Consider the following 22,460-nt stretch of genomic DNA (forward strand, 5'->3'; position numbering starts at 1 on the left):
ATATGTGCATTATGATTATGTTTTCTACTTCTTCAAATTAAGACTATCTGTTTCAATTATGCATAAGTCATAAAATGTGAAAAACAAGAATAAATAAATACAGAATGTCTATTATACTTGATTCAAAAAAAAAGAATGTCTATTATTACAAGATCATAATTTACTACAATTTTAATATATAACTTGCACTACATATGCAATATTTACCTACTTACAAAATATTAAAATTACACAAACAAAAGTACATCACCATTATACAATTATAACTACATAAATTTCTTTTTTATTATAATGTCCAATAAAATTAACCCAAACAATTTATACTTGCTAAAAATATTACTATCTTTCTCAACATTTTTGCATTTAATCAGCTTTTTCTTTATCTCTGCAATTTTTTTTCATATTTTTCATTATGTCTGCAACTCCATTTTATACCACTTTATCAATAAAAAAAGAGATAATATATTCATCTAACCAAGTAAAATATTTACAATGTCGTACATTGTTCTGTATCAAAGATAACTAGTGTTAAACTTTAAAAATCACTAAATAACTCAGCACATCAAACAAAATCCTAAACATAAAACTTACCTTAAAATAAAAAGGTTTAATCACTCTATTGGTCCTTATAGTTTTGTGAAATTTTCAATTAGGTCCATATACTTTTTTTCTTTTTAATTGAGTCCCTACACTAAATTTTTTTTTCAATTAAGTCATTCTTAATAGTAATTGGCTTAATTTTATAGGGACCTAACTAAAAAAAAAAGAATTGGTATAGGGACCTAAATAAAAGAAAAAAAAGTGTAGGGACCCAATTAAAAAAAAATGGTGTAAGGACTCAATTAAAAGGAAAAAAAGTATAGAGACCTAATTGAAAATTTCGCAAAACTATAGAAACCAACAAAGTAATTAAACCAAATAAAAACAACCAAAGAAAAGCCTCCTTGGATTCTGAAAAGTGCCAAATTCGAATAAAATGGCGTACGTTCCACAATTGTACATTGAAAAAACAAATTTCTTCTTTCTCTTTTACGACATTTCTTCATACCCACCGCATCGTTTCTCATGATTGCATGACAAACCAGAATTTGCAATATCCATGCCAACTATTGCAGAGTCTTCTCACATTAATGCAAGATGAAAACCTACCCTTTCAATCCTTTGACTAAGGGGATTTATGGGACTGCCAAGCAACAACAACGTTTCACTTGCAGAAAGGAAATAATTTGTCCCTGAAACGATTCTAATTGACACGTGGCACTTGATATAAACAGTTCAGTCTCCAACTAATACGTCATATTGATAATCATTTACAACCGATTACAAGAATCAAACAGTCAAATTATATAAATGAGTGAAAACCTACTTGAAATTTAGTGATGATTAAAGAACGATTTGTCCCGCAAAAAAAAATAGTACGAACCAAAAAAGATATTTACCTTATAATTATAGTATAATGGGCATTTTCTAATTCCTTCATTATAATTTTACTTATTTAGAGATCATTCACACAGTATTAAAAATTAGGATAAAAAAAACTATCATAACAAAAAAAAAATGAATATCCAATTCGATTCCTGCAATTATTTAACAAAAAATACTCATTTTAACTCTTAATTTTTATTTTTATGAAATTAATTAACTACTGTGTCAATATTTAAAATTAATAAGTCCATAACAATAAAGATTAATAACTGAAAAGAGTACTTTTTTGTTTGAGTCTTTGAGAGTCTCTTAATTCCTTGGAAATAATTATCAGAAATATTTAAAGTTTTTTCCCCACAAAAATGTTATATTTTTCTTTGTCCTTAAAGAACCTATTTATACTTTTTCGCATAGACAAATCCGTGATTGTATTAGGGTTTGGAGTTGGGGACAGAGTCTCAGTGCGGGTTGCGACTTGCGAGCTCCAAGATACTTCGTTTCGTCAATCTTCTCTTGATTCCGTTCAGGAACACAACGGTACCCATTCTTTTCTGCCCATAAGCTTCGTTTTTTCTTTTAAATTTGTTGGATTTCATCACTGTTACCATTGTTACGTCATTGAATCTAATCACATCAGAACTTTGAAATCGGCAGAAATTGGTGTGTTTTGCGGTGATTCGATTTACAAAGAAAGAGGAGAAATGTGTGGAAATATACATTTTAATAAAATATTGCTCAAATATTAGCTTCACAGGTGTTTGTGTATTTGCCTATGTCCCTAATCCTAAATTCCTCTCTTCTCCCATTCTGCACTAAATCCCTTTCTTCTGAGTCTTCTCCCATTCACCGTCCATCCCCCTTCTCACTCGCAGTCATCGTCTTCTGCTGCCTGATGTCCTCGGCTACACAAAAGATTTCTCTCATTGTGGTTTACTGGTTCAATGCACTCGCCGCCTCGTTCGTTGCCACCCGGAAAGCTCGTCGGTTTCGAGCTTCTCTGTTCTCACCGGTTCCCTGCTTTTCCAGTCTCTCCGGTATTCCTCGCCTCTGTTCGTGTTCCTAGTTACGGTTGCCTCTGTTCTACATTTTTTCTTTGATACGGCGATTCTGCACTTTTACCGTTTTACTTATTCCGATCTGCTAGCCTCGCGGGTTCTGTCCAGTTTTGCACTTCTATTAGAGACTTTGGGTGCCCCGATTTGGTTGCCTGGAATTATTAATTTTTTTTTATTTTCTTGTTCTGAGTTGCTGTTGTTATGATTTTAGTTCTGAGTTACTGCTAAATTGAATTATTGTTGTTGCTGCTGAATTATTAAATTATTGTTTAATTATTGATTTTAATTTTCTCACATAATCTATCTGAAGTGATACAATGTTCTTATTTTACCTCACCAAGATCTATTTATTTACTGGTGCTGATTATATTATTTCCTTCTGATATTGACCAAAAGAACTGGGTTAGTTTGATGCTTGTTATCAGTGTCCACTTCCTTTGATAAGTTAATTATTTATGCTTTTGATTATATAATAGTTGTGATTTGATTTTAATAGAAATAAACATTTTAATTTTTTGAGAAAAGGACAAATAGGTCCTTGACCTTTTGTCTCGCGGACATTTTCGTCCCTGACCATTGAAAAATACTTTTAAGTCCCTGACCTTCACAAAATTTGGACGGATCAGTCCCTCTGTCCAAATGCCTCCGTCAGGGACTGATCCGTCCAAATGTCTTCGTCAGGGACTGATCCGTCTAAGTTTTGTGAAGGTCAGGGACTTAAAAATATTTTTCAATGGTCAGGGACGAAAATGTCCGCGAGACAAAAGATCAGGGACCTATTTGTCATTTTCTCTAATTTTTTTTTTCGGATATATCCCATATCCGATCCACAAATGTGTGGATCGGATCCGAGCATAAAAAATGCGGATATATTGTATCCGATCCGATGAGTTTAGTGCGGATCGGATAGAGATTTTGATCCATGTGCAATCCTAGCCTATGAGGTGTTTGTGTATTTGCCTGATGGACTAAATCATTTTCAGCTCTTGGAACACTGAAAGACGGTAGAAATTGAAAAGAAAGAAAGAGAAGGTTGTTATGGCGGGGCAGGCAGGGAAAGCTGCAGCTGGTAATGTGGCGAAGGCGGTAGCGGCAGCGGAGTATCAGTATCCGTGGCGTGAGAAGTTGGCTAAATACAAGGATGAACTTGCCAAGGGTGTGTGGGGGTACTGGGAGCTGGGGGCATGGAAGCCCCTCAGCATCAGCGCCAGGCGGAGGGCTAGGCTTCGCAAGGAAGTTCTTCTTGCTGGGGAAGATTGGCAGTTTGATCCGGAAAGGAAGGAGATGAGAACAAGGAGGAAAGGGCACAAGTGCGATAGGATAGCCGCGGAGAAGAGGGAGAACACGGCCAGGTTGATGGAGAAGATGCCGGAAATGTTGCTAGATTACAAGAAGAGAAGGTGGCAGAAGAAGATGAAGGAAGAAGACAAAGGCAAACTGTGATTTTGCTTGTCATTCTTTTTGCTCAAATCTGCCTATGCAAATTTATATACTTGCTTTAGGTACTCTACTAAGGTGCTTAGATTTAATGTATGGTTAAACTCTGTTATGTGTATTTCAATCCATAATGTAATAATTCCTTTCAAGATGACGCTTTTAATATTATTAAGCAGAAATGTGCTTGCTCCTTGGAATCTGCATGGTTGAGTGCATGTTGGAACTAACATTGCTTATCTTAGGTAGTAGCTGGTCTAGTCTAGTCCCTTCCGAGGCATCTCAAAGACATCCGCATGCTTCCTCGATACGTTGTTGAAACTCAAAGCTAAGTGTACTGTTGTTCAATCTTTTTCTTCCATATCATTGATAATGTTGCCTTCTATTACAGTGATTGAATTTTGATATTGACGAATAGCTCTGCAAAATACTTAAGCATAGTCTACTTCATCTTTTCAGTTAAGGTTTCAATTTTTCCCGATAGAAATAGAATTTAACTTTCAACTGGCTCCATTCTGCATCATATATAATCTATGGGAATTCTGCTGATGTGCTCCATGAGTGCTGACCATCAAACGAAAGTAAAGTGTGTAGTCAAGAAAGAGGGAAATGTGGGTATGAATTGAGGGAATGGGAAACTCAGATTAATCTGATGTATGTATGTATATAGTGATTAGTGCACCAGAAGGAGTTGCACACTAATGCAGTAGATCACTCACCTCTACTGCTGACTGATTCAGCTAATCTTACCAACAAATTCATATGGCCAACACTGAAACACTGCTTCCAGCAGCAGCAGCAGCAGCTTCTCCTTTAGATGCAAATCCTAGGGAAAGGCTCCTTCATGATTTGAATTTGGATTATTGAATTCAATGTTCAATGTCCTTACTGTTGGCAACAGATGCAGTTAGAATTGAAAGTCTCGTGCACATGATGAAGCCACTACACAATGCTTTCGCTAAGCTAGTGGAAATCTGGCTAGTTCAGCATGTGCCAGTTGCCACTGAAGACAATTACAATGATCGTCTAATGCCTTGTTTTATGGTTGTTCCAAATTATGGTAGCAACGCGCTTACACAAGTGGCTAAGGTAACATGCGTCTCACTAACATTACCACTAATAATAATAATCATTTTCTGATGACCATAGCTGGGGGAGGAGCTAATTTTTTAATTTCTCCAAAATGATGAATTAAGGGATGTTTATTCTTGATTTCATTTAAAAGTGAATATTTTCATATGTTGCAATACAATCTAGTGAAATATATACCTGCATTTAAATGTTAAGCAAATATTTTAGAAGACTATATGCAATCTTTTCTCTTAATATCTTATTTTACTTTTCATCGTTTTATTACTTGAAGCTAGTGTTTGCAATTTAATCAAGATATGTGGGCTTTCATACTGTCGTCCCTGATACAAACTAAAAGTTCTTAACACAGGTGTCCCAAGCCACGACTAAGATCGTTATTAACTAGAATCTGATGAAAAAAAAAATGTAGATTTAGTTTGTTTGGTGGCAAGTTCCTCGATAAAATAAATAGCGGGAACCATAAGCCGGCAAATTATGAGAAAACGTGGTTCCCACTTCCCATAAGTCCATAACTAGCACAAGCTTCCAATACATGAAAAGTTAACTAGTTTTGAAGCAAGGCATATATATCTATGTTGCCAAAGAGATGGAAACGAAAAGGATTTTACCAAGAAAGCATATAAATCAACGAAAGGAACAATATAAACATACTTGCCAAGGAATACAATTAGAGATATGAAGACAAGAAATCAAATTGTATTAAGTTTATAATATTTATTTTATTAGACATATCAATCTTTGTATTTAAATTTTAGTAATAAGTTAGACAAAAAAAGTATTACACATATAAGTATTTTTTTTGTGAACCAAATCCAACTAAGTTAAATGATAAGATTTGAGTGAATGAGTGAGTGAGACAAATTAATCTACATTGTTATTGAATGAGGAGATAATAAGCTTTTAGAATTTTTAAAACTTTTAGGTAAATTTTTTTATATAGACAAATAATTTAATGTGAAGATTAATTTATCTAATGAAGTAAAAATTTTAAAATTAATTTAATTATTAAAATTTGTTGAAAGTTAAAGTATTCCACTAAAAAAAATTTGACTTAGTTGGGGTATTACTTGCACTATTCCTCTCCAAATGTTAAGGTTATTTTTCTGTCACGCTATTATATTTTCAGCATGTTTGTCATTGATCAAAATGACATTAATAATTGCCAATGAGTAATAACTCAAATGACATAGTCTCTCCATACTCAATTAAGAGGTTGCGAGTTTGAGTCTCATATATTTGGTAAAAAACAAAATGACATTAATAATTTAATATCATTCCCGAAGTATATTTATTTTGAAACAAGTAAGTAAATGTACAATATTTATAACGAAATTCCTGAAACGAAAACAGAGGACTAAAAAATTTATAAACGCGGGACAATTAACAGAGGAAATTTGGTAATAAAAACAAACAAACAAGGTCAAAAACCAACATCGATTTTAAAAGTTTTGGTCCCCCTCATGTTCTTCACGTTCAGGTGTGATTATCATCGTGTTCAGTTACAGGCTGACGCCCGTTCACATTTCCCTCTCTTCTTTGCACTAATCTTCACGGGTTCGGCATTTAGGGTTCAATCAACCAATCTAGAGATCGAGTTTTCTGCAGAATGCTAGCCAAAGCTTGAAGCTTTAAGTATTTCTCAGGGCTGAACTGAAACGGGTTTCTTCTAAATTTTCTGATTGATGGTTGCTTTCGTCTATTCCTAAACTCGATCTCTTCCTTTGGTTATTTATTTCTTTTTTTTTATCTTTTACGAAGATGTCCACTCCCATTGCCTAATAAGTAGCTCTAGTGGTTTCTGTTTCAAATTTTAATATTTTATTTTTTCAAAGAATGGTGTGTGGGGTTTGAGCTCATTGTTGTTGTCTCTGTCGAAGTGTGTTGCAGTTTGGGGAAGTTTTTGAAGATGAGGAGAACGAAAAGTGATCCTTCCATTTCGAGAAGGTTTAAGTTGTCTCATTTTTTGTTTGGCATTGGGGGGTTATACTTGGTATTTATAGCATGTAAGTTTCCAAAGTTTCTAAGAACTGTATCAACGCTAAGTGGGGTTGAGAGTGATGGTAGATTGGATGGGGAAGATGATGGAGGCTCTGAAGATTCAGATTTGAGCAAGTCTTTTGTGAGTTCTGTTTATAGAGATGCACTTCACCGGAGGTTAGTGGATAATAGGGACCAGGGTGCACCCTTGAGGCCAAGCATGGAGCCAATGAAGGAGGCAGAACATGGTCCTGAACCCTTGAAGAAGATTCCTCCGCGATATGGTAGGATAACTGGGGAAATCATGCATGACCAGCAGAGGATAAATGAATTGCCTGTGTTTGAGAGAATGGCAGAAGAGGCATGGATGTTAGGGTTAAAGGCGTGGAATGAAGTAGATGAGATTGTTCAGAAGGAGCGAGGAGAAAGCTCTATTTTTGATGAAAAACCTGAGTCATGCCCTTCATGGGTATCAATGAGTGGGGATGAACTGGTGAAAGGAGATAATTTGATGTTTCTTCCTTGCGGGCTTGCAGCCGGTTCTTCCGTCACTGTGGTTGGGACACCCCATTATGCTCATAAGGAGTATGTTCCCCAGCTTTCCAAGTCGAAGAAAGGTGAAGCATTGGTTTCAGTTTCACAGTTCATGGTTGAATTGCAAGGGCTAAAGACAGTGGATGGGGAGGATCCTCCAAAAATTCTTCATTTGAATCCTCGAATAAGAGGGGATTGGAGCAAACAGCCAGTTATCGAGCATAACACCTGTTATCGAATGCATTGGGGATCATCTCAAAGGTGTGATGGTCTGCCATCTGGGGATGAAGATGGAATGCTTGGTATGGTTTATCATATTTTGTATTTATCTTGTACCATATTATAAAATCGTTAATTTCAGCCTCCATTGTCCTTGTTTTAAAACATATATGCGGTTTCAATATTCTTGGAAATGATTGAATAAGAAATATAGAAAAGGTCTCGGGAAACTTCACTTGGTCATTTTATAGAAAGTTTATTAGAGATTTAGAAACCATGAATCTGGAAACCTAAGAAAATGTACTGCTTATTGCGGTTTTATCTTATATTAATATATAATATACTTAGTGAATAGGGTATTTTATCTTGGTATTTAGTTGTTTTATTTCTATTTTAGCATTTTGTCATCAATATGCTAGTCTGTTGTTTATGGTGATTACATCTCTGTCTTATCTTCCCTGTTCGCATTTCCTTATAACTCATTTATCATTATATTTGGCAGTCGATGGATACAAAAAATGTGAAAGATGGATGCGGAATGAGATTGTGGACTCAAAAGAGTCCAAGACGACATCATGGTTTAAGCGGTTTATAGGGCGTAAACAGAAGCCAGCAGTGACCTGGCCATTTCCTTTTATAGAGGGTAGAATGTTTGTCCTTACGCTGCGTGCTGGCGTTGATGGATTTCATATTAACGTTGGGGGTCGCCATGTAACTTCATTTCCATACCGCACTGTAAGTTTCTTGAGAAAACATAGAAGTTCTCATCTAATAGCTATCCTAAATATCTATAGTTACATATATGGCTTCTCATTACACTAATCTGTTGTGAGATAACTTTTGTAATGTAACGTTGCTTTCACTTACTGGTGTTACGTGTTTTCACCCTGACTTCTATTTACTTATCTTCAGGGTTTTACACTTGAAGATGCTACAGGATTGGCAGTTAAAGGGAACGTGGATGTTCATTCAATTCATGCCACCTCTCTTCCTACTTCCCATCCTAGTTTCTCACCTCAAAGAGTACTGGAAATGTCAGAGTCCTGGAAAGCCAGTCCTTTACCCAAACACCCTATTAAACTTCTCATTGGAGTGCTTTCTGCTTCAAATCACTTCGCAGAACGTATGGCGGTTAGAAAAACATGGATGCAATCACCTGCAATAAAGTATTCAGATGTAGTAGTACGGTTCTTTGTTGCACTGGTAAGATTTCTTGTTATCTACTATTGATAAAAGGATATATTCATTCAGTACTTGGGACATTAGCTCAAACAGATGCTTGTTATGAAAAATCCTGTATATAAAAGAGGAACTCAACCTTCCTAAGGCCCTTTTATGGATTTTTATCTTTTATTTTTTACTTTTTGATAAAACTTTAGATTTTGAACAATGACAGAACCTCTGGTTTAAGCTTCAAGTGGGGCTTTTGAAATTTTAAGCTCTTAATTTGTTGTGCAGGGGTGAGATTCATGAACAGAACTTTAAATATTATTAGTTATTTCCATGCAGTATCTTCTTTTAACTAGTAATTATACTAGCTTGATTCTTTAATTCAACATTAGTCAGTTGATTTGATTGAAAGTCATTGGACCGAGTGATAGAATCACATAGATGTTATGCAGAGATATTGTACATTTGTACATACACGAGGATTTCTATGCTCAGTGTACTTTTCGTATATTTGTCTTGTATTTTCTATTGTTAAGATATGGCTGTATGGTTAAATTTTCCGTGTATTCCTTGTGCATACTAAAAACATAAACTGAAGAATCCAAGGAAGGAAATAAATGCAGTGCTGAAGAAGGAGGCTGCTTACTTTGGCGATATTGTCATTTTGCCCTTTATGGATCGCTATGAGCTTGTTGTGCTTAAAACTGTGGCCATTTGTGAGTTTGGGGTGAGCTCACTTTTGAACTTTTTCATTTTCCTCTCCGGTTCTTTTGGTGACTGGCATTTAAGTCCACATTTGTTCATGCAGATTAAGAATGTGAGTGCTGCATATGTTATGAAATGTGATGATGATACGTTCATTAGGGTGGATAAAGTCTTGAAAGAAATCGAGAAGGTACCCCAGAGAAAGTCCCTTTATATGGGCAATCTCAATCTCTTGCATCGACCTCTCAGAAATGGCAAATGGGCTGTTACTTATGAGGTATGACAGCTGCCAAATACATGAGTTGTGCATCCATTACTATTATTATGTCATCATTAGTAATATATAGTATATACCAATACCTTTTTTTAAGACGTAGTGATCTTTCATGCTTATTTTTCTTTTATATAGTTGACTTATTTTTTTCTTTGATATCATCATTGTCTTAAATATAATTCCGTATATTTGACCATTTCACAAGAATGGTGTTGTGTTTTCTGTTCTGTTCTGATGTCTTACATTTTATTGTTGCAGGAGTGGCCAGAAGAAGTATATCCTCCTTATGCAAATGGGCCTGCTTATGTAATTTCCAGTGATATAGTTACTTTCATCTTATCTCAACATAAAGATAGGAAGCTAAGGGTTAGTTGCCTTAATATTCTTTTTACTTCTGAATTTTACTTTTGAGCACCATAACAATAGTAATAATAATTAGGTTTAATGTTGGCACATGAATATAAATTGATGGTGAAAACTCATGTATTTATCTTCATGTGAAGCCGATAATTGATAACCGTTAGATAATTTGACATATTTGACTAAATTGTCATCAAACGGTTCTCAATTGACTAAACTACATGTGAGTTTTCACCTAAATTGATAGGTGACTGAAATAGATATGTTTTATGGTGGCAGCTGTTCAAAATGGAGGATGTAAGTATGGGAATGTGGGTTGAGCGGTATAATACAAGCACAGGAGCAGTCCATTACGCGCACAACTGGAAGTTTTGTCAGTATGGATGCATGGATGGCTACTTCACTGCACACTACCAATCGCCAAGGCAGATGATTTGTCTTTGGGAAAAATTATCAAAAGGCCAAGGTCGACCACGTTGCTGCAATTTCAGATGACGAATCGAGAAACGCAACTATGCAAGCAGCTCTTGTCACAGTGACTTGCCATTGTATCTTTCTCCATTCCCTTAAGCCTCTGTGGTTAAGGTAGTGTTCACCATGAATGATTGTTTCTAAAACAGGAGGGGCAAAAAAAGCTCAGATGAGGAGTGTGGAACCAGATGCAACTATAACTTTGGTGCTTGTGCATTCGAGAAGAGAAATCAGGTAACAAATGCTTACATGAGAATGTCAAAAAGCATTGCACTCTCCAACACATACATTCGTTCAGAATTAAAATTTTGTGCCTTAATAACTTGGCTTATATCTGTTCTTTACTTATTCTTGATTCAATTTTGATTGTGGAGGCTTAGATGCAGAAGCCACTACTTTGAATTACGTACCACTTTAATTATTTTTTTTTCTTGGTGTATGAAATTAGCAATGACCAATGTGAACGTCTACATATTCCATTGTCTAAGTAGAAGTCAAATGTTTATGGTTACTTGTTCATGGCAATGTAGTAGTGTCTTTGTTCGGGCCACCTTAACAAATAACAATTATCTTCCCAAAACTAGATTGACCTGATCTTAACACATGCCAGCCGCGTGAAAAATATGTGGACCAACACAAGTAATGATATTCTATATCTTTAATTTGGACTTCATAATCGACTTAATAGTGCCTTTGTTCAAGTCAATTATATTATTATTCTATTTTCTTTCAACATCAAAATTCAGTTATCAGTCAGTAACTGTTGTATGTAGAAATTGTATAATTTTTTTCATTATACTACCGCAAATAAGTTTATTTATTCGTTTTGAATAGTTGAATTCAAAATATTTGAGTAACGTGTTGAAAGTTCTAATCTGACTAATCAAAATAATGAAATGGTAATAGAGATTAGAGAAGTTATAATTTGAGGCTTTGAGCCTTGTGTATATGTCAATCCACAACCCCGCGTGACATTGCTTCTACCATACCAAACCTTCACCAATATTATATATACCAGATTTATTTTCCAGTAGTTGTTAATTCTCAGCCAACATAACCTTTAACTATTCTTCCCTCCAATTTCATCACCATGGCACTCTCCAGTTCCGCCGTAATCCACAACCACATGAACATGAAACGGTTCAACATGGTTCGAGTTCATCAAGAATTGACTCTTGAAATTCCAAAATCAAAGAGGCCAATCAGGGCGACGCATTTGGCGGAATCCATTTGCAATGTCCTTCATCATCCTCCTTCACGCAGCATAGACTTGCTAAGGTACCATGAAGAGAAACTTTCAACGCCAACCATGTCTCCAAGAGAAGACATCTCACAAAAATGGCGCCAAATCCACGGTTGCTCAAACTGGGAGAACATTCTAGATCCTCTTCATCCCTGCCTACGCAGAGAAATTCTCAAGTACGGAGAATTCGCACAAGCCACCTACGACGCCTTTGATTATGACTCTCTCTCCCAGTACTGTGGCAGTTGCCGTTACAACCGTAACAAACTCTTTCAGAAATTGGGTCTTTCTAGAAACGGTTACGCCGTTACTAAGTACATATATGCCATGTCACACATCGATCTGCCACGCTGGCTTGAGAGGTCTCTCGTGGCTGACACGTGGAGCAGAGACTCCAATTGGATTGGTTACGTGGCTGTAAGCGACGACCAAGAGACACGTAGGATTGGAAGGCGGGACATCGTGGTTGCGTGGCGTGGCACGGTGGCGCCATGCGAGTGGTACGAGGATTTTCAGAGGAAATTGGATCCAATTGGGAAAAAAGGCGCCAAAGTGGAGCATGGCTTTTTAAGCATTTACACTTCCAAGAGTGACACAACAAGGTATAATAAATCAAGTGCGTCTGATCAGGTGATGAAGGAGATTACAAAATTGGTGAAATTCTATGAACAAAAAGGTGAGGAAGTTAGTGTCACAATCACTGGGCATAGCCTGGGTGGTGCATTGGCATTGCTGAATGCATATGAAGCAGCATATAAAGTCCCAAATAATGTTCCAATTAGTGTAATATCTTTTGGGGCACCAAGAGTTGGAAACATTACATTCAAACAAGAGTTGGAAGAAATGGGAGTGAAGACACTGCGTGTTGTGGTGAAGCAAGATTGGGTGCATAGAATGCCAGGGCTTGTTTTCAATGAGGCCTTCAAGGTGTTTGATGAAATAACAAGTTTGGAATGGGTTTACACACACGTTGGTGCTGAGTTGAAACTTGATGTTGGTTCATCTCCTTATCTCAAAGGTGGAGGGATGAACTTGTCAGGGTTTCATAGCTTGGAGACATACCTTCACCTTGTTGATGGCTACTTGAGCAGTGAGACACCGTTTAGGAATGAAGCTAAAAGGGATGTTGCTTTGGTTAATAAGTATTGTGACATGCTTGTTGATGAGCTTAGGATTCCACAATCTTGGTACCAATTAGCTAACAAAGGTTTGGTCTGTAATGATCATGGAAGATGGGTCAAACCCAAAAGAGACCCTGATGATATTCCTTCACATCATGATGACCTTCTTGTTCCAGATGGAACTCAAACATATATGATGACTTTGGTGTCCTCTTAGAACATAATGAAATCAGTATTTATAGGAAACATAATTACATTATTAAAACTGTTTCAGTGAAGGTGCATGGACTCAAAAACAAACTCAATTTTAAGACATAAGTAATCTGGAATTCTTAAATTATCATCGCGAATGACATCTTTGATTAAAACTTAAAAAATCTAAATGCATGTTCCGTCTTTTAAGAAATCATTTTTGAAAATATATACTTCGACTCTAGTTATTTTCCATTCTTTGTCATATGACCTTGAGATGATCAAGGTTTTATTTCAGGAAATACTCCAACTCTCTAACTGATTAATTATAATATTACCATATGATTTTTTTACCGAAGATAGGGAAACTCGAACTTACAACCTCTTAGGTGAATATGGGAAGACTATGTCATTTGAGATACAGCTCATTGGCACTATATGTTTTTTTTTATAATGTATATATCCCTGAATGTATTAATAAAATATAAACTATTTTGAAATTTAAAACAATCCATGTCTACTTTGAATTTTGTAATAGAATTTAATTTTGATGGGCTGATAAAATAGTTTTACATGTGTATAACGTCATATTAATAAAAATAACTACCTTTCATATTAATCGCGTGAATGGTCATCCAAAATAACAAATGTAATTACAGTTATACAATTGTGTAAAATATTTTATATTATTAATGCATCAAAATTAAACTTTTTTATAATATTTAGATTTCAACTTATGATTTATGAACTATATATGAATATTTGCTCCTAGATAATTTATTGTCATTGGTCTGTTCTTATTTAAAATGCCTTACTAATAGATACATGAATTTGCTCATTTTACAAACATGATTAGATACTGGATAAAGTTCTTGTTAAAAAAGAAAAGAAAAAACTGCATAAAGTTACATACTCTTAATATACAAAGACATTATTATATTCTCCTGAAGCATAATTAATGCATGATTTAGGAAGAAAATCTCTATAAGTGATTTGAAGTCAATATCTTTGGTAGATTACTTGAAATTTTGTGCCCGCACAATTAAGTGCATTTTCTAACTAAATTATATAGTCATGATTGAAAATTTAGTAAGAACTTTTAGATATTTTTTTTCCGAATTAAATAATTTAACATATTTTTATATCCTTTTACAATACTTCTTTAGTTCATTCGTTGATAAGATCAAATTAAAGATATACAGTCAGCTTCTACTAGCAAATATTAATGGAATATTTGTTCTAAGGTTTATAAAGTTACTTTGGAAATAATTATTTGAAAATAATTTACTCCCATCTTCATTGCAAGTTATATTTAGAAATATTTGTGGGTAATTAAATGTTTTTAGAAAAGTCAGTTTTACATGGTAGGAGCTAAGAATAAAATAATTCCCAACAAAAAGGAATTTAAAATACTATAATAGTCTTAAAATATAATACAATTAGGCTTAGTTTGATAAAACTTTTTAAAGAGATGTTTGTGCTTTTTAAAAGCATAAGCATTTCGTTTTGCGTTTGATAAATCAAAAAGCTCATGTATTTGTACTTATAGCTTTTAAAAGTTAAGAGTGTTTTTAAAAGCATCTAAGAAAAAAATTTTAAAGTTGACTTGTACTTATTAAAATTTAAAAATCTAATATAATCTCGTACATTAATTAATATTCAAATTTAATTCTTACATTAATATCTATTATAATATTTTTAAATTTTAAAAATAATTTACCATTTAAAAATTATTTACCAAATGCACCTGTTGCTTGTACTTATTAAAAACCGATGTTAATTTAATTTACCAAAAATAAATGTTATAACTTTTAAAACATTATCTTTTAAAAGCTAACTTTTATGCGCTATTTTTAAAAAGTAATTTTTTTTTTCAAACCAAGCCTATGTTGAATTGGTCTAGTAATTAGCTCACTAATTCACTTAAACAAGTATCGGTCGTTCGAATATTACCTTATGATGCTATAAATGCTATAACTTTTAAAAAATTAGCTTTTAAAAACTACTTTTAAAAAGTACAAATTTTACCAAACTAAACTTTAATATATTAAACATATTTTAAGAATTATCACATAGATTCCTGATATTACAGTGTATAACCAATATAAACATTCAAAATAAACTACTAAACATTCAAAATAAACTACCAATCTCTTATAGGAATGATGACTACAATAATGATATGTTCATGTAAAAATGATATTATGAACTATATAATTTGACATATTTAACTAAATATGTTTGACTGAACTATCTAACAGTTCACAACATCATCTTTACGTGAAGATGTCATCATTGAAGTGACCACCTATAAGAATACATATTTGATGCCTTATTTTTATGTTCATGAAACATTTTTGTACACATACCACAGAACAAACTGATTTTAAATATCAAACAAACAAATTTTATAGAATACTTAGAGGAAGAAACACCTTTTTCAGGTATATTACATTTGCAGGAGTCATATTGGCAAGAATATAATTTCAGACCCTTAGAGATTAACCACTGGTAAAAATTAAAGAATGGTATTAATTTCGTTGGTCCCTTCCTCCCCTCTCGCCTCTCTTAAGATTACAAGCCTGGACCTATAAAAAGAATAAATAAATAAACAAATAAACCGACTACAAGCAATATGCACAAAACTGAGAAGTTCTAGAGAAAGGCAAGTCAGTAAATTGTGGTGTAATAAGGCCAATAGTGCTTCTATTGATGGCAGAAAAGCACAACCAAATGTCAATTGTACAAAATATTTACATCGGGTTTTGAATTACTGAAGCAAGTAACTTGAGCCTGTAATCCAGCTTCTCACTTTCTTGTATTTGGTGGTCTCTTGCAAACAGAAGGATCATTGCTTGTCTCAGCCCTCCTTTTCTAAAAATGCCAACAGTCACAAAAATAGATTTTAGTGTGACAAATTGCATTCTTACTTCAAGATGCAAAATTCACAATCGCATATGTATTAGGGTAAGAATTAAAACACATAACATTATATAACAAGGGAAGAAGGAACGGGACAAAACCTTGTCTTGTTGATTCTTTAATTGCAAGGAATGAGAATCATGGCGCCTAATTACATTGTTTTCTATACAACTTCCATCCTTTACCTCATGTACTTTATGCTTACTATGTTTTTCATCCTTCCTATCAACAGTTTTGTCCTCAATTTTCTCCATCTTGTTGCCTTTTGATTGTTTCTCTGACTTTGGCTTTGCGGTCCTTAGCCCCTTTTGCGACTGTTATAAGATACCAGAATGACACAGAGAGCAATCAAACAAGCCAATTCAAAATATTCAATTCCCTTCGACATGATGAGAAAGCAAAGAGCAAGACTCTTACAGTAGAAAGGTGCATGGGACCCATTTCCCTCATGTGGAAAGCTTCATTTAGCACATCCAACTCAAAAGGATGTAAGGAAGCTTTTCTCTCACTTGTGTTGGTGTTCTTACAGAACTGATGCAGTCCCATTCCTTCTCCCTTCCTAATTTTTTTGTCACCGACCACATTGTGAAGATAGTGTGTGTCCGAAATTGATGATGGAAGTGACCTCTTGCAGAAGAATTCATAGTATGGCCAGAGCTTATACTGGTTTATGAGATCTCGTCCACCTCCAAGTTCTTTATGTCCTGAATCCAAGAATTACCAAACAACATTTACTAAGAGAAAAACAGAGTTCTTGCAGGTTTCATGAATTAACACACATGATTGAACATGAAACCCAGATTCAGCAAGTTATCAGCGACTGAATCGCAAAAGAAACATATACAATTTACACTTTAAAATGTTAGAGCATGCCTTAACAGGATTATTATTGATGATCATCTCATGATCATATATGTCCAATAAGCTCTATTTGACTATTTGTTGTATCACTGACTTTAAACCTCGCGAAAATTCTATGATCGTGAGGCTCCAATAAACAGTGAAACTTTTTGGGGTGAAAGCATGCCAAGTTCATTACAAATTTGCAAACTTACCTTGCTCAAGAATCCAATACTAATCAACAACAATTCTATCATTAATCTATGTCTTGACATTCAATAATCAAGAATCAGAAATATTATTAATTCAAGGGTTACACAAATATACTTTCCACGTGACCCTCCTGTAAACGCCATGAATGAATCATTAGAAACCATGTTTTCCAGAAAATACACATGACATATTGACATTGTCAAATTATTCAGAAGAAAAAGAATCAATAGAGCACTTCCTGAGTTCTTACCCATCCCAAATCTCTTGCCTTCAAGATCCATTTTTCAGACAAATCCACAAGCGGCAGCCAAAATGCCGGTACCAATTATGTTTGCAAACACAACCAGCAACCACAGGTAGTTACTGCCTGAAAATTTGGACAAAGATAAAGTTCCCCAGCAATGAAGTTGCACACTTCAACAAAAGCTACCCTAGAATATCATACCAAATACATTATTTTATTTGTATCCATCCACACCAATACCAACATGCATTAGTATTTACAAACTTTAAACGATTGGGGTCAAGTAAAATATATGGTCAATAAAAATCAATCCAATTACTAATAACCAAAACCCTTAAAATGAATCAAGAAAATACCTGAGCACGAAGCAGTGCTAGGGTTTGAGATTATTCGAGGTTATTGTACACAAATTTTAAAAAGGAGGTTATTGGGTTCCAAGATCTTTTCCTTATTTCGAAAAGAAGGAAACAAAAGGACTTCTTTTTTGAAATTGGGGATGAAAGAATGCGAACTCGATGAGAACGTAACCTTCTCAGAGACACGGGCTTCCCTTTTTGGAATAGGGTGTAATTGGGTCGGTCCTCGAGGGTTAAAAAGGTAAACACCGAAACTAAAATAAGAGTCTAGCTTAAACAAATTATTTTAGGAAATGATGCAAAGTTTAGAGATTATTTTTAGGCTAAATATATTTTTTTTTTGAAATTTGTTAAAAAATTTTAAAAATATCTTTAAGTTTTATTTTGTTTTAATTTTATCTTAAAATTTTTTGTTTGTATTAAATTTATTTTTAATAATTAATTTTTTTAAAAAATTATGACCAATTTAGTAATAATTCTACAAGAACAATCTTTAACATAAGCAAATCAAACATATTTATCATGCATTATCAGAAATATATTTGATACAAATAAAAAAATTTTGGGACAAAATTGAAACAAAATAAAATTTAGGGATATTTTTGAAACTTTTAACAAATTTCAGAAACAAAAAATATACTTTATCATTATTTTTAAGAGTTAATAGTCAAATCCATCATTGAAAGATCACATATTCTTTATTTTTGTCTCTGAATGATTTTTTTAATCAAATTAGTCTCTAAATAATGTTTTTAAATCACGTTCATCCCTCTGTTAATTTTTTTACACTACCATTAACGGTTTGCTAACCTAAAACGTGAAGTGACAGCACAACATAGAAAACGACGTCGTTTTACACTTAACACAGTGTATGATTCTTCTTTACTCTCACTCTCACTTTCTGCTTCCCTAACTCATGACCTACCATCACGAAGACGAAGAAGATTAGATATCATCCGCAACCATTAAAGTAGTCGTAGAGCATTGTTAATGTGTCCGATCTGAAACTTGGAATATGCTAGATCAACAACACAACAAGCGCTCTTTAACTTCCATTAACCTTGTTCTGGTTCCTATGGAAACTCTCCCGTCTGATAAACCAAGGGTTTTCATCGATGCTTGGTCAAACACAGTAATGGATCGTGAAATTAATGATGCCAACAACAAGAATTCTATTTCACCAATTGGAAAATTGTCCCTCTCTTCTCTTGATTTATCAATAGAAAGTGGATATATGCATGAAGAAGTGGGGTTAGGCAGAACCAGAAGAGAACAACACAAGTAATGATAATAAATCTGGCTTCTCGAATTGGCTCACACCATCCCCTTGGGTAGCTTCAATTCGAACCTGTCGTCTCTGGCCAGGAGAATGGTGTCATCTCCATCTGGGGTATTTCATAAGACACTTGCCTCATCGTTCTTCCTTCTTCATATGGAGGAGCTCGAAGCATAGCTACTATGAGAGTGCGATAGCAGAAGTGAAGCGGAGATGGGGGGGCCAACTTTAGAGGTCACACCAGCGTCATCAGCAGCAGCAGCAGAATCATCGGCGGCAGAAGCAGAGTCAGCGGCGGCAGAAGTAGAGTCAGCGGAGGCAATAGATGCGTCAGCAGCAGCAACGTGAGCAGAGGCATCGGTAGTGAGAGTAGAGGCATGGGTGGAGGCAACGGAAGTAGAGTCGTCGGCGGCGACAGGACCGACCATAACCGAGGCAGTGGCAGCAAAGCCGTTGCCAGGGAGGATGGAAGATTCGCGTAGTGTTCCACATAAAGGAGCAGGAGAAGATGATTAGTGAAGGAGTTCTGGCAAGGAACAGGATCGGGTAGTGGTTAGGATTCGTTTTTCCTGGTTTGGACTGCCTTATTTCTAGGCCTTGACAAAAAAAAAATGTAACTGCCACATCATTCTCTATTAGCGCCGTTAGTAAGAAAATAACGGAAAGACTAACGTGATCAGGTCGATTATCTTTTGAGGACAAATTTGATTAATTTATTTTTTTTGGGACAAAAATAGAGATCGAGGTATCTTTAAGGGACCATTTTGACTATTAACTCTTATTTTTAATATGGATAATATTTGTGGGTTATGTAGCTATATTTTATCATGGTATGTGATAGTTATCAGTGGCTAAGAGAAGGGATGTTGAATCTTAGCTTCCTTTTCTGCTGAATATTACTTTTGCGTTTTCAAAGAAACTTAGGAGATATTTTTACTTTTGTCTCGTATCAAGTTGAGAGACATTTTCATTTTATCTCCTAAGTAACATAAACAGAAGTGAAGTAGAGAAGAGAGAGTAACACCCAAATGTATCCTAGTTCAGCTACTTAGTGTAATGTAGCGTACATCCAGTCTCCATCACAACAGTGATGGAATTTCACTATCTTTCAACAAGATTACATTCACCAATTCTTCCTAGGATCTACCCAATCCTATCTGGGACAAATCTAGATTCTAACCCCGATCTGAATTTGACTAGACCCCAATCTAGCTTTTAACAGTAAAGTGCTAACCTAACTTGCAAGAGAATTCCCACAGGATCATGACACAAAACAGAAAGATGTACAAAGCAAATCTAAGACATCTTATGGCTTTTTCTCACAGTTTATTTCACTGCCTTTTACCTCTCATTGGATTTTTCTTACAAAGCTCACCATGTTTGCCTTTTTCAATAAGACTTAGACAGACTAAACTGAGAAAACGAAAATACTAAATGAACAACATGAAGGAGAAGAACTCAATCAACTTGGGTAGCTATGAGAATTGAACTATGTGTTTTCACTTACTCTCCTTGCCTTCAACCCTTGGTCGTTCACCCTTAATATAGAATAGTGAAGCTTCCAAGGTTGAATCACATTCAACCCTAACACTGTAAACCCCGAAAAATTAGCGAATAATTAATCAATAAATTATTTTTTAATAAAAAAATTAGAAATATAAATTTTATAGTTTAATAAGATAGAACTAATTAAAATAATAATTTTAACACCAATTTTAAAGAATTTAGCCCAAGATTTGACCAAACGGGCTGAACTGATCGAATCAGACCCGAACTGGGTCCATGGGCCCAACCAAATCACTAACTTAAGTGAGCTTCAGCTCATTTCCTCTCTCCCACATGCAAGAAACGCATAAACACAGCCAAGAAAGGGGGAAAAACATTCCAAGGTTCTAAAACCTTGGCATTGATTCAAATCCACATAACTTTTCGCTCCGATCTCCGATCGCCGCACTGTTTACGGCCACGCGTCCGCAGTGACGAACTTTACAAAGTCCAGTACATTGCAAGGTGAGGAAACTACATTCTTAGCTTCTATTTTCTTTTCTCCAATTCGAAAATTTGGTAGTTTTGGGTGTTGAGATTCTTGGTTAATTTGGTATTTTAGGATCAAATTGACTTGAGGAATTGATGGGCTTTTGCTAAATTGAGACTCATACAAGGTAAGGATCCTCAACCCTAGTAAATCTCTTAGTTGTAATCTTGGTATTAATTGTGTATGTATGGGTGCAATGATATGATATAGGTGTGTATATATGTAAATTGGAGGCTTGGTTTGGATCTTGATTGCGGAATTTTGGAGTTGAAGGCTTGTAATTTTGCCTAAGTGGGTTGTCTTAGGATATATGAGAAAATCAGCCAAGGTATGATTTAGGTTTCTCATATTTAATATATAATGTCTTGTGAAAACTTAGGCTAGACGACTTAGGATAAGTTGAATTATAAGTGTTGGAATTTATTTGGTGGGTTAGTTGGCATTGCATGTTTGGTTTATTGAGAAATGATAAATTGTTGGTCTTATGGTATGAATATAGTTGATGTGGTAAGGAGGCTAATGAATGATGACTTTGATGGTGGTAAAGGTAATTGTTAATTGTGGATATGTTAATGATTATGATTGTGATGCCATTATTGAAAATGTTGGAAGAAAATGCATGTAAGGTTGAGGTATGCTTGGTTTTGATAGAATGTGGGGTTAGGATACTGAATTGAAAGGTTGTGGTGCTGTTTGTATGTTTAGAGTGTTAGTATTGAGTTGAGTTGGTGATAATAAAGGTTTATGAATTTTCGTAAAAAAATTTATTTTTGGCCGAACTTCGATGAGCCATAACTTGGCTTTCGGACTCCTAAATTGTTTCAAACTTATTTCATATAAAAATTGGGTTCGTGAAGTTTACGCCGTTCAAAGAACGAATGAAAAATGTTCTAAAACGAAAAAGTTATGCGCGTCGGAAATTTGGTATGTAAAGCTAAATTTCTGCAGACTTAGCCATTTTTGACTGATCTACGTTGTATGCGTACGCGAACCCCCTCCATACGCAAAGGATCACCTCTGTCTGGCATGTATGCGTATGCGAGAATGTGTATGCATACGCATGATGGGCCAAACGCACTCCCACACGTAAGCGTGGCTCCTACTTCAACAAACTTAGATTTTGTGTTTTAAAGCTTAATTTCAAACCTCTAAACCTCTATTTTTATTCTCTTAACCCTAGATCTTAGTAGTATGCCTAGTAATGAGATGAAACTAGAAATAGGTGGTAACTTAGAGACGAAGAAAGGTTGAGAAGTGATGATTTAGGTATGAGGAGGTAGGGTGCATATATATATAAATATA

The 22,460-nt window shown here is 34.9% G+C and overlaps 4 protein-coding genes across 8 annotated transcripts; 3 read left to right on the top strand and 1 right to left on the bottom strand.

The window, feature by feature from the left end:
• On the top strand, nucleotides 1,697–4,377 carry LOC107632033. 3 transcript variants are annotated; one of them, XR_002360048.1, is made up of 3 exons: nucleotides 1,697–1,962; nucleotides 3,464–3,982; nucleotides 4,160–4,377. XR_002360048.1 is itself a non-coding variant. In XM_016335661.2 (3 exons), exon 3 carries the CDS (start codon nucleotides 3,519–3,521, stop codon nucleotides 3,921–3,923), a length of 405 nt encoding a protein of 134 aa, XP_016191147.1. In that variant the 5' UTR covers nucleotides 1,809–1,962; nucleotides 2,298–2,459; nucleotides 3,464–3,518; the 3' UTR covers nucleotides 3,924–4,116. The 3 variants fall into 3 exon arrangements, 2 of the variants coding, with proteins under 2 accessions (XP_016191146.1, XP_016191147.1); XM_016335661.2 differs by lacking the exon at nucleotides 4,160–4,377 and adding an exon at nucleotides 2,298–2,459 and having other exon boundaries at nucleotides 1,809–1,962; nucleotides 3,464–4,116; XM_016335660.2 differs by lacking the exon at nucleotides 4,160–4,377 and having other exon boundaries at nucleotides 3,464–4,116.
• Nucleotides 6,359–11,259, top strand: LOC107632032 (hydroxyproline O-galactosyltransferase GALT2). The gene is made up of 7 exons (XM_016335659.2): nucleotides 6,359–7,819; nucleotides 8,239–8,471; nucleotides 8,649–8,939; nucleotides 9,505–9,633; nucleotides 9,715–9,888; nucleotides 10,144–10,251; nucleotides 10,525–11,259. Exons 1-7 carry the CDS (start codon nucleotides 6,913–6,915, stop codon nucleotides 10,738–10,740), a joined length of 2,058 nt encoding a protein of 685 aa, XP_016191145.1. The 5' UTR covers nucleotides 6,359–6,912; the 3' UTR covers nucleotides 10,741–11,259.
• On the top strand, nucleotides 11,633–13,627 carry LOC107632031 (phospholipase A1-Igamma3, chloroplastic). The gene has a single exon (XM_016335658.2). It carries the CDS (start codon nucleotides 11,807–11,809, stop codon nucleotides 13,295–13,297), a length of 1,491 nt encoding a protein of 496 aa, XP_016191144.1. The 5' UTR covers nucleotides 11,633–11,806; the 3' UTR covers nucleotides 13,298–13,627.
• Nucleotides 15,618–18,071, bottom strand: LOC107632030 (probable mediator of RNA polymerase II transcription subunit 19b). 3 transcript variants are annotated; one of them, XR_001618671.2, is made up of 6 exons: nucleotides 17,848–18,071; nucleotides 17,498–17,678; nucleotides 16,612–16,898; nucleotides 16,296–16,508; nucleotides 16,030–16,146; nucleotides 15,618–15,860 (listed from the first exon to the last, which is right to left on the bottom strand). XR_001618671.2 is itself a non-coding variant. In XM_021119994.1 (5 exons), the coding sequence occupies exons 2-5, from the start codon at nucleotides 17,526–17,528 to the stop codon at nucleotides 16,081–16,083; spliced, it is 597 nt and encodes a 198-aa protein (XP_020975653.1). In that variant the 5' UTR covers nucleotides 17,529–17,678; nucleotides 17,848–18,071; the 3' UTR covers nucleotides 15,618–16,080. The 3 variants fall into 3 exon arrangements, 2 of the variants coding, with proteins under 2 accessions (XP_020975653.1, XP_016191143.1); XM_021119994.1 differs by having other exon boundaries at nucleotides 15,618–16,146; XM_016335657.2 differs by having other exon boundaries at nucleotides 15,618–16,146; nucleotides 17,498–17,614; nucleotides 17,848–18,061.

This window comes from Arachis ipaensis, chromosome B03 (assembly GCF_000816755.2).
Source record: "Arachis ipaensis cultivar K30076 chromosome B03, Araip1.1, whole genome shotgun sequence".
Taxonomy (NCBI): domain Eukaryota; kingdom Viridiplantae; phylum Streptophyta; class Magnoliopsida; order Fabales; family Fabaceae; genus Arachis; species Arachis ipaensis.

What these genes read in the sequence shown, in the direction of transcription:
- LOC107632031 (XM_016335658.2), top strand. Translation starts at nt 11,807, where the DNA reads ATGGCACTCTCCAGTTCCGCCGTAATCCACAACCACATGAACATGAAA.
- LOC107632032 (XM_016335659.2), top strand. Translation starts at nt 6,913, where the DNA reads ATGAGGAGAACGAAAAGTGATCCTTCCATTTCGAGAAGGTTTAAGTTG. An exon ending in CTTCATTTCCATACCGCACT is followed by an intron (nt 8,472 to 8,648) that starts GTAAGTTTCTTG and finishes ACTTATCTTCAG; the next exon opens with GGTTTTACACTTGAAGATGC. An exon ending in AATGGGCTGTTACTTATGAG is followed by an intron (nt 9,889 to 10,143) that starts GTATGACAGCTG and finishes TTATTGTTGCAG; the next exon opens with GAGTGGCCAGAAGAAGTATA.
- LOC107632033 (XM_016335660.2), top strand. Translation starts at nt 3,519, where the DNA reads ATGGCGGGGCAGGCAGGGAAAGCTGCAGCTGGTAATGTGGCGAAGGCG.
- LOC107632030 (XM_021119994.1), bottom strand. Translation starts at nt 17,528, where the DNA reads ATGGATCTTGAAGGCAAGAGATTTGGGATGG. An exon ending in AGGCAAGAGATTTGGGATGG is followed by an intron (nt 16,899 to 17,497) that starts GTAAGAACTCAG and finishes TCTTGGATTCAG; the next exon opens with GACATAAAGAACTTGGAGGT. An exon ending in TAAAGAATCAACAAGACAAG is followed by an intron (nt 16,147 to 16,295) that starts GTTTTGTCCCGT and finishes TGGCATTTTTAG; the next exon opens with AAAAGGAGGGCTGAGACAAG.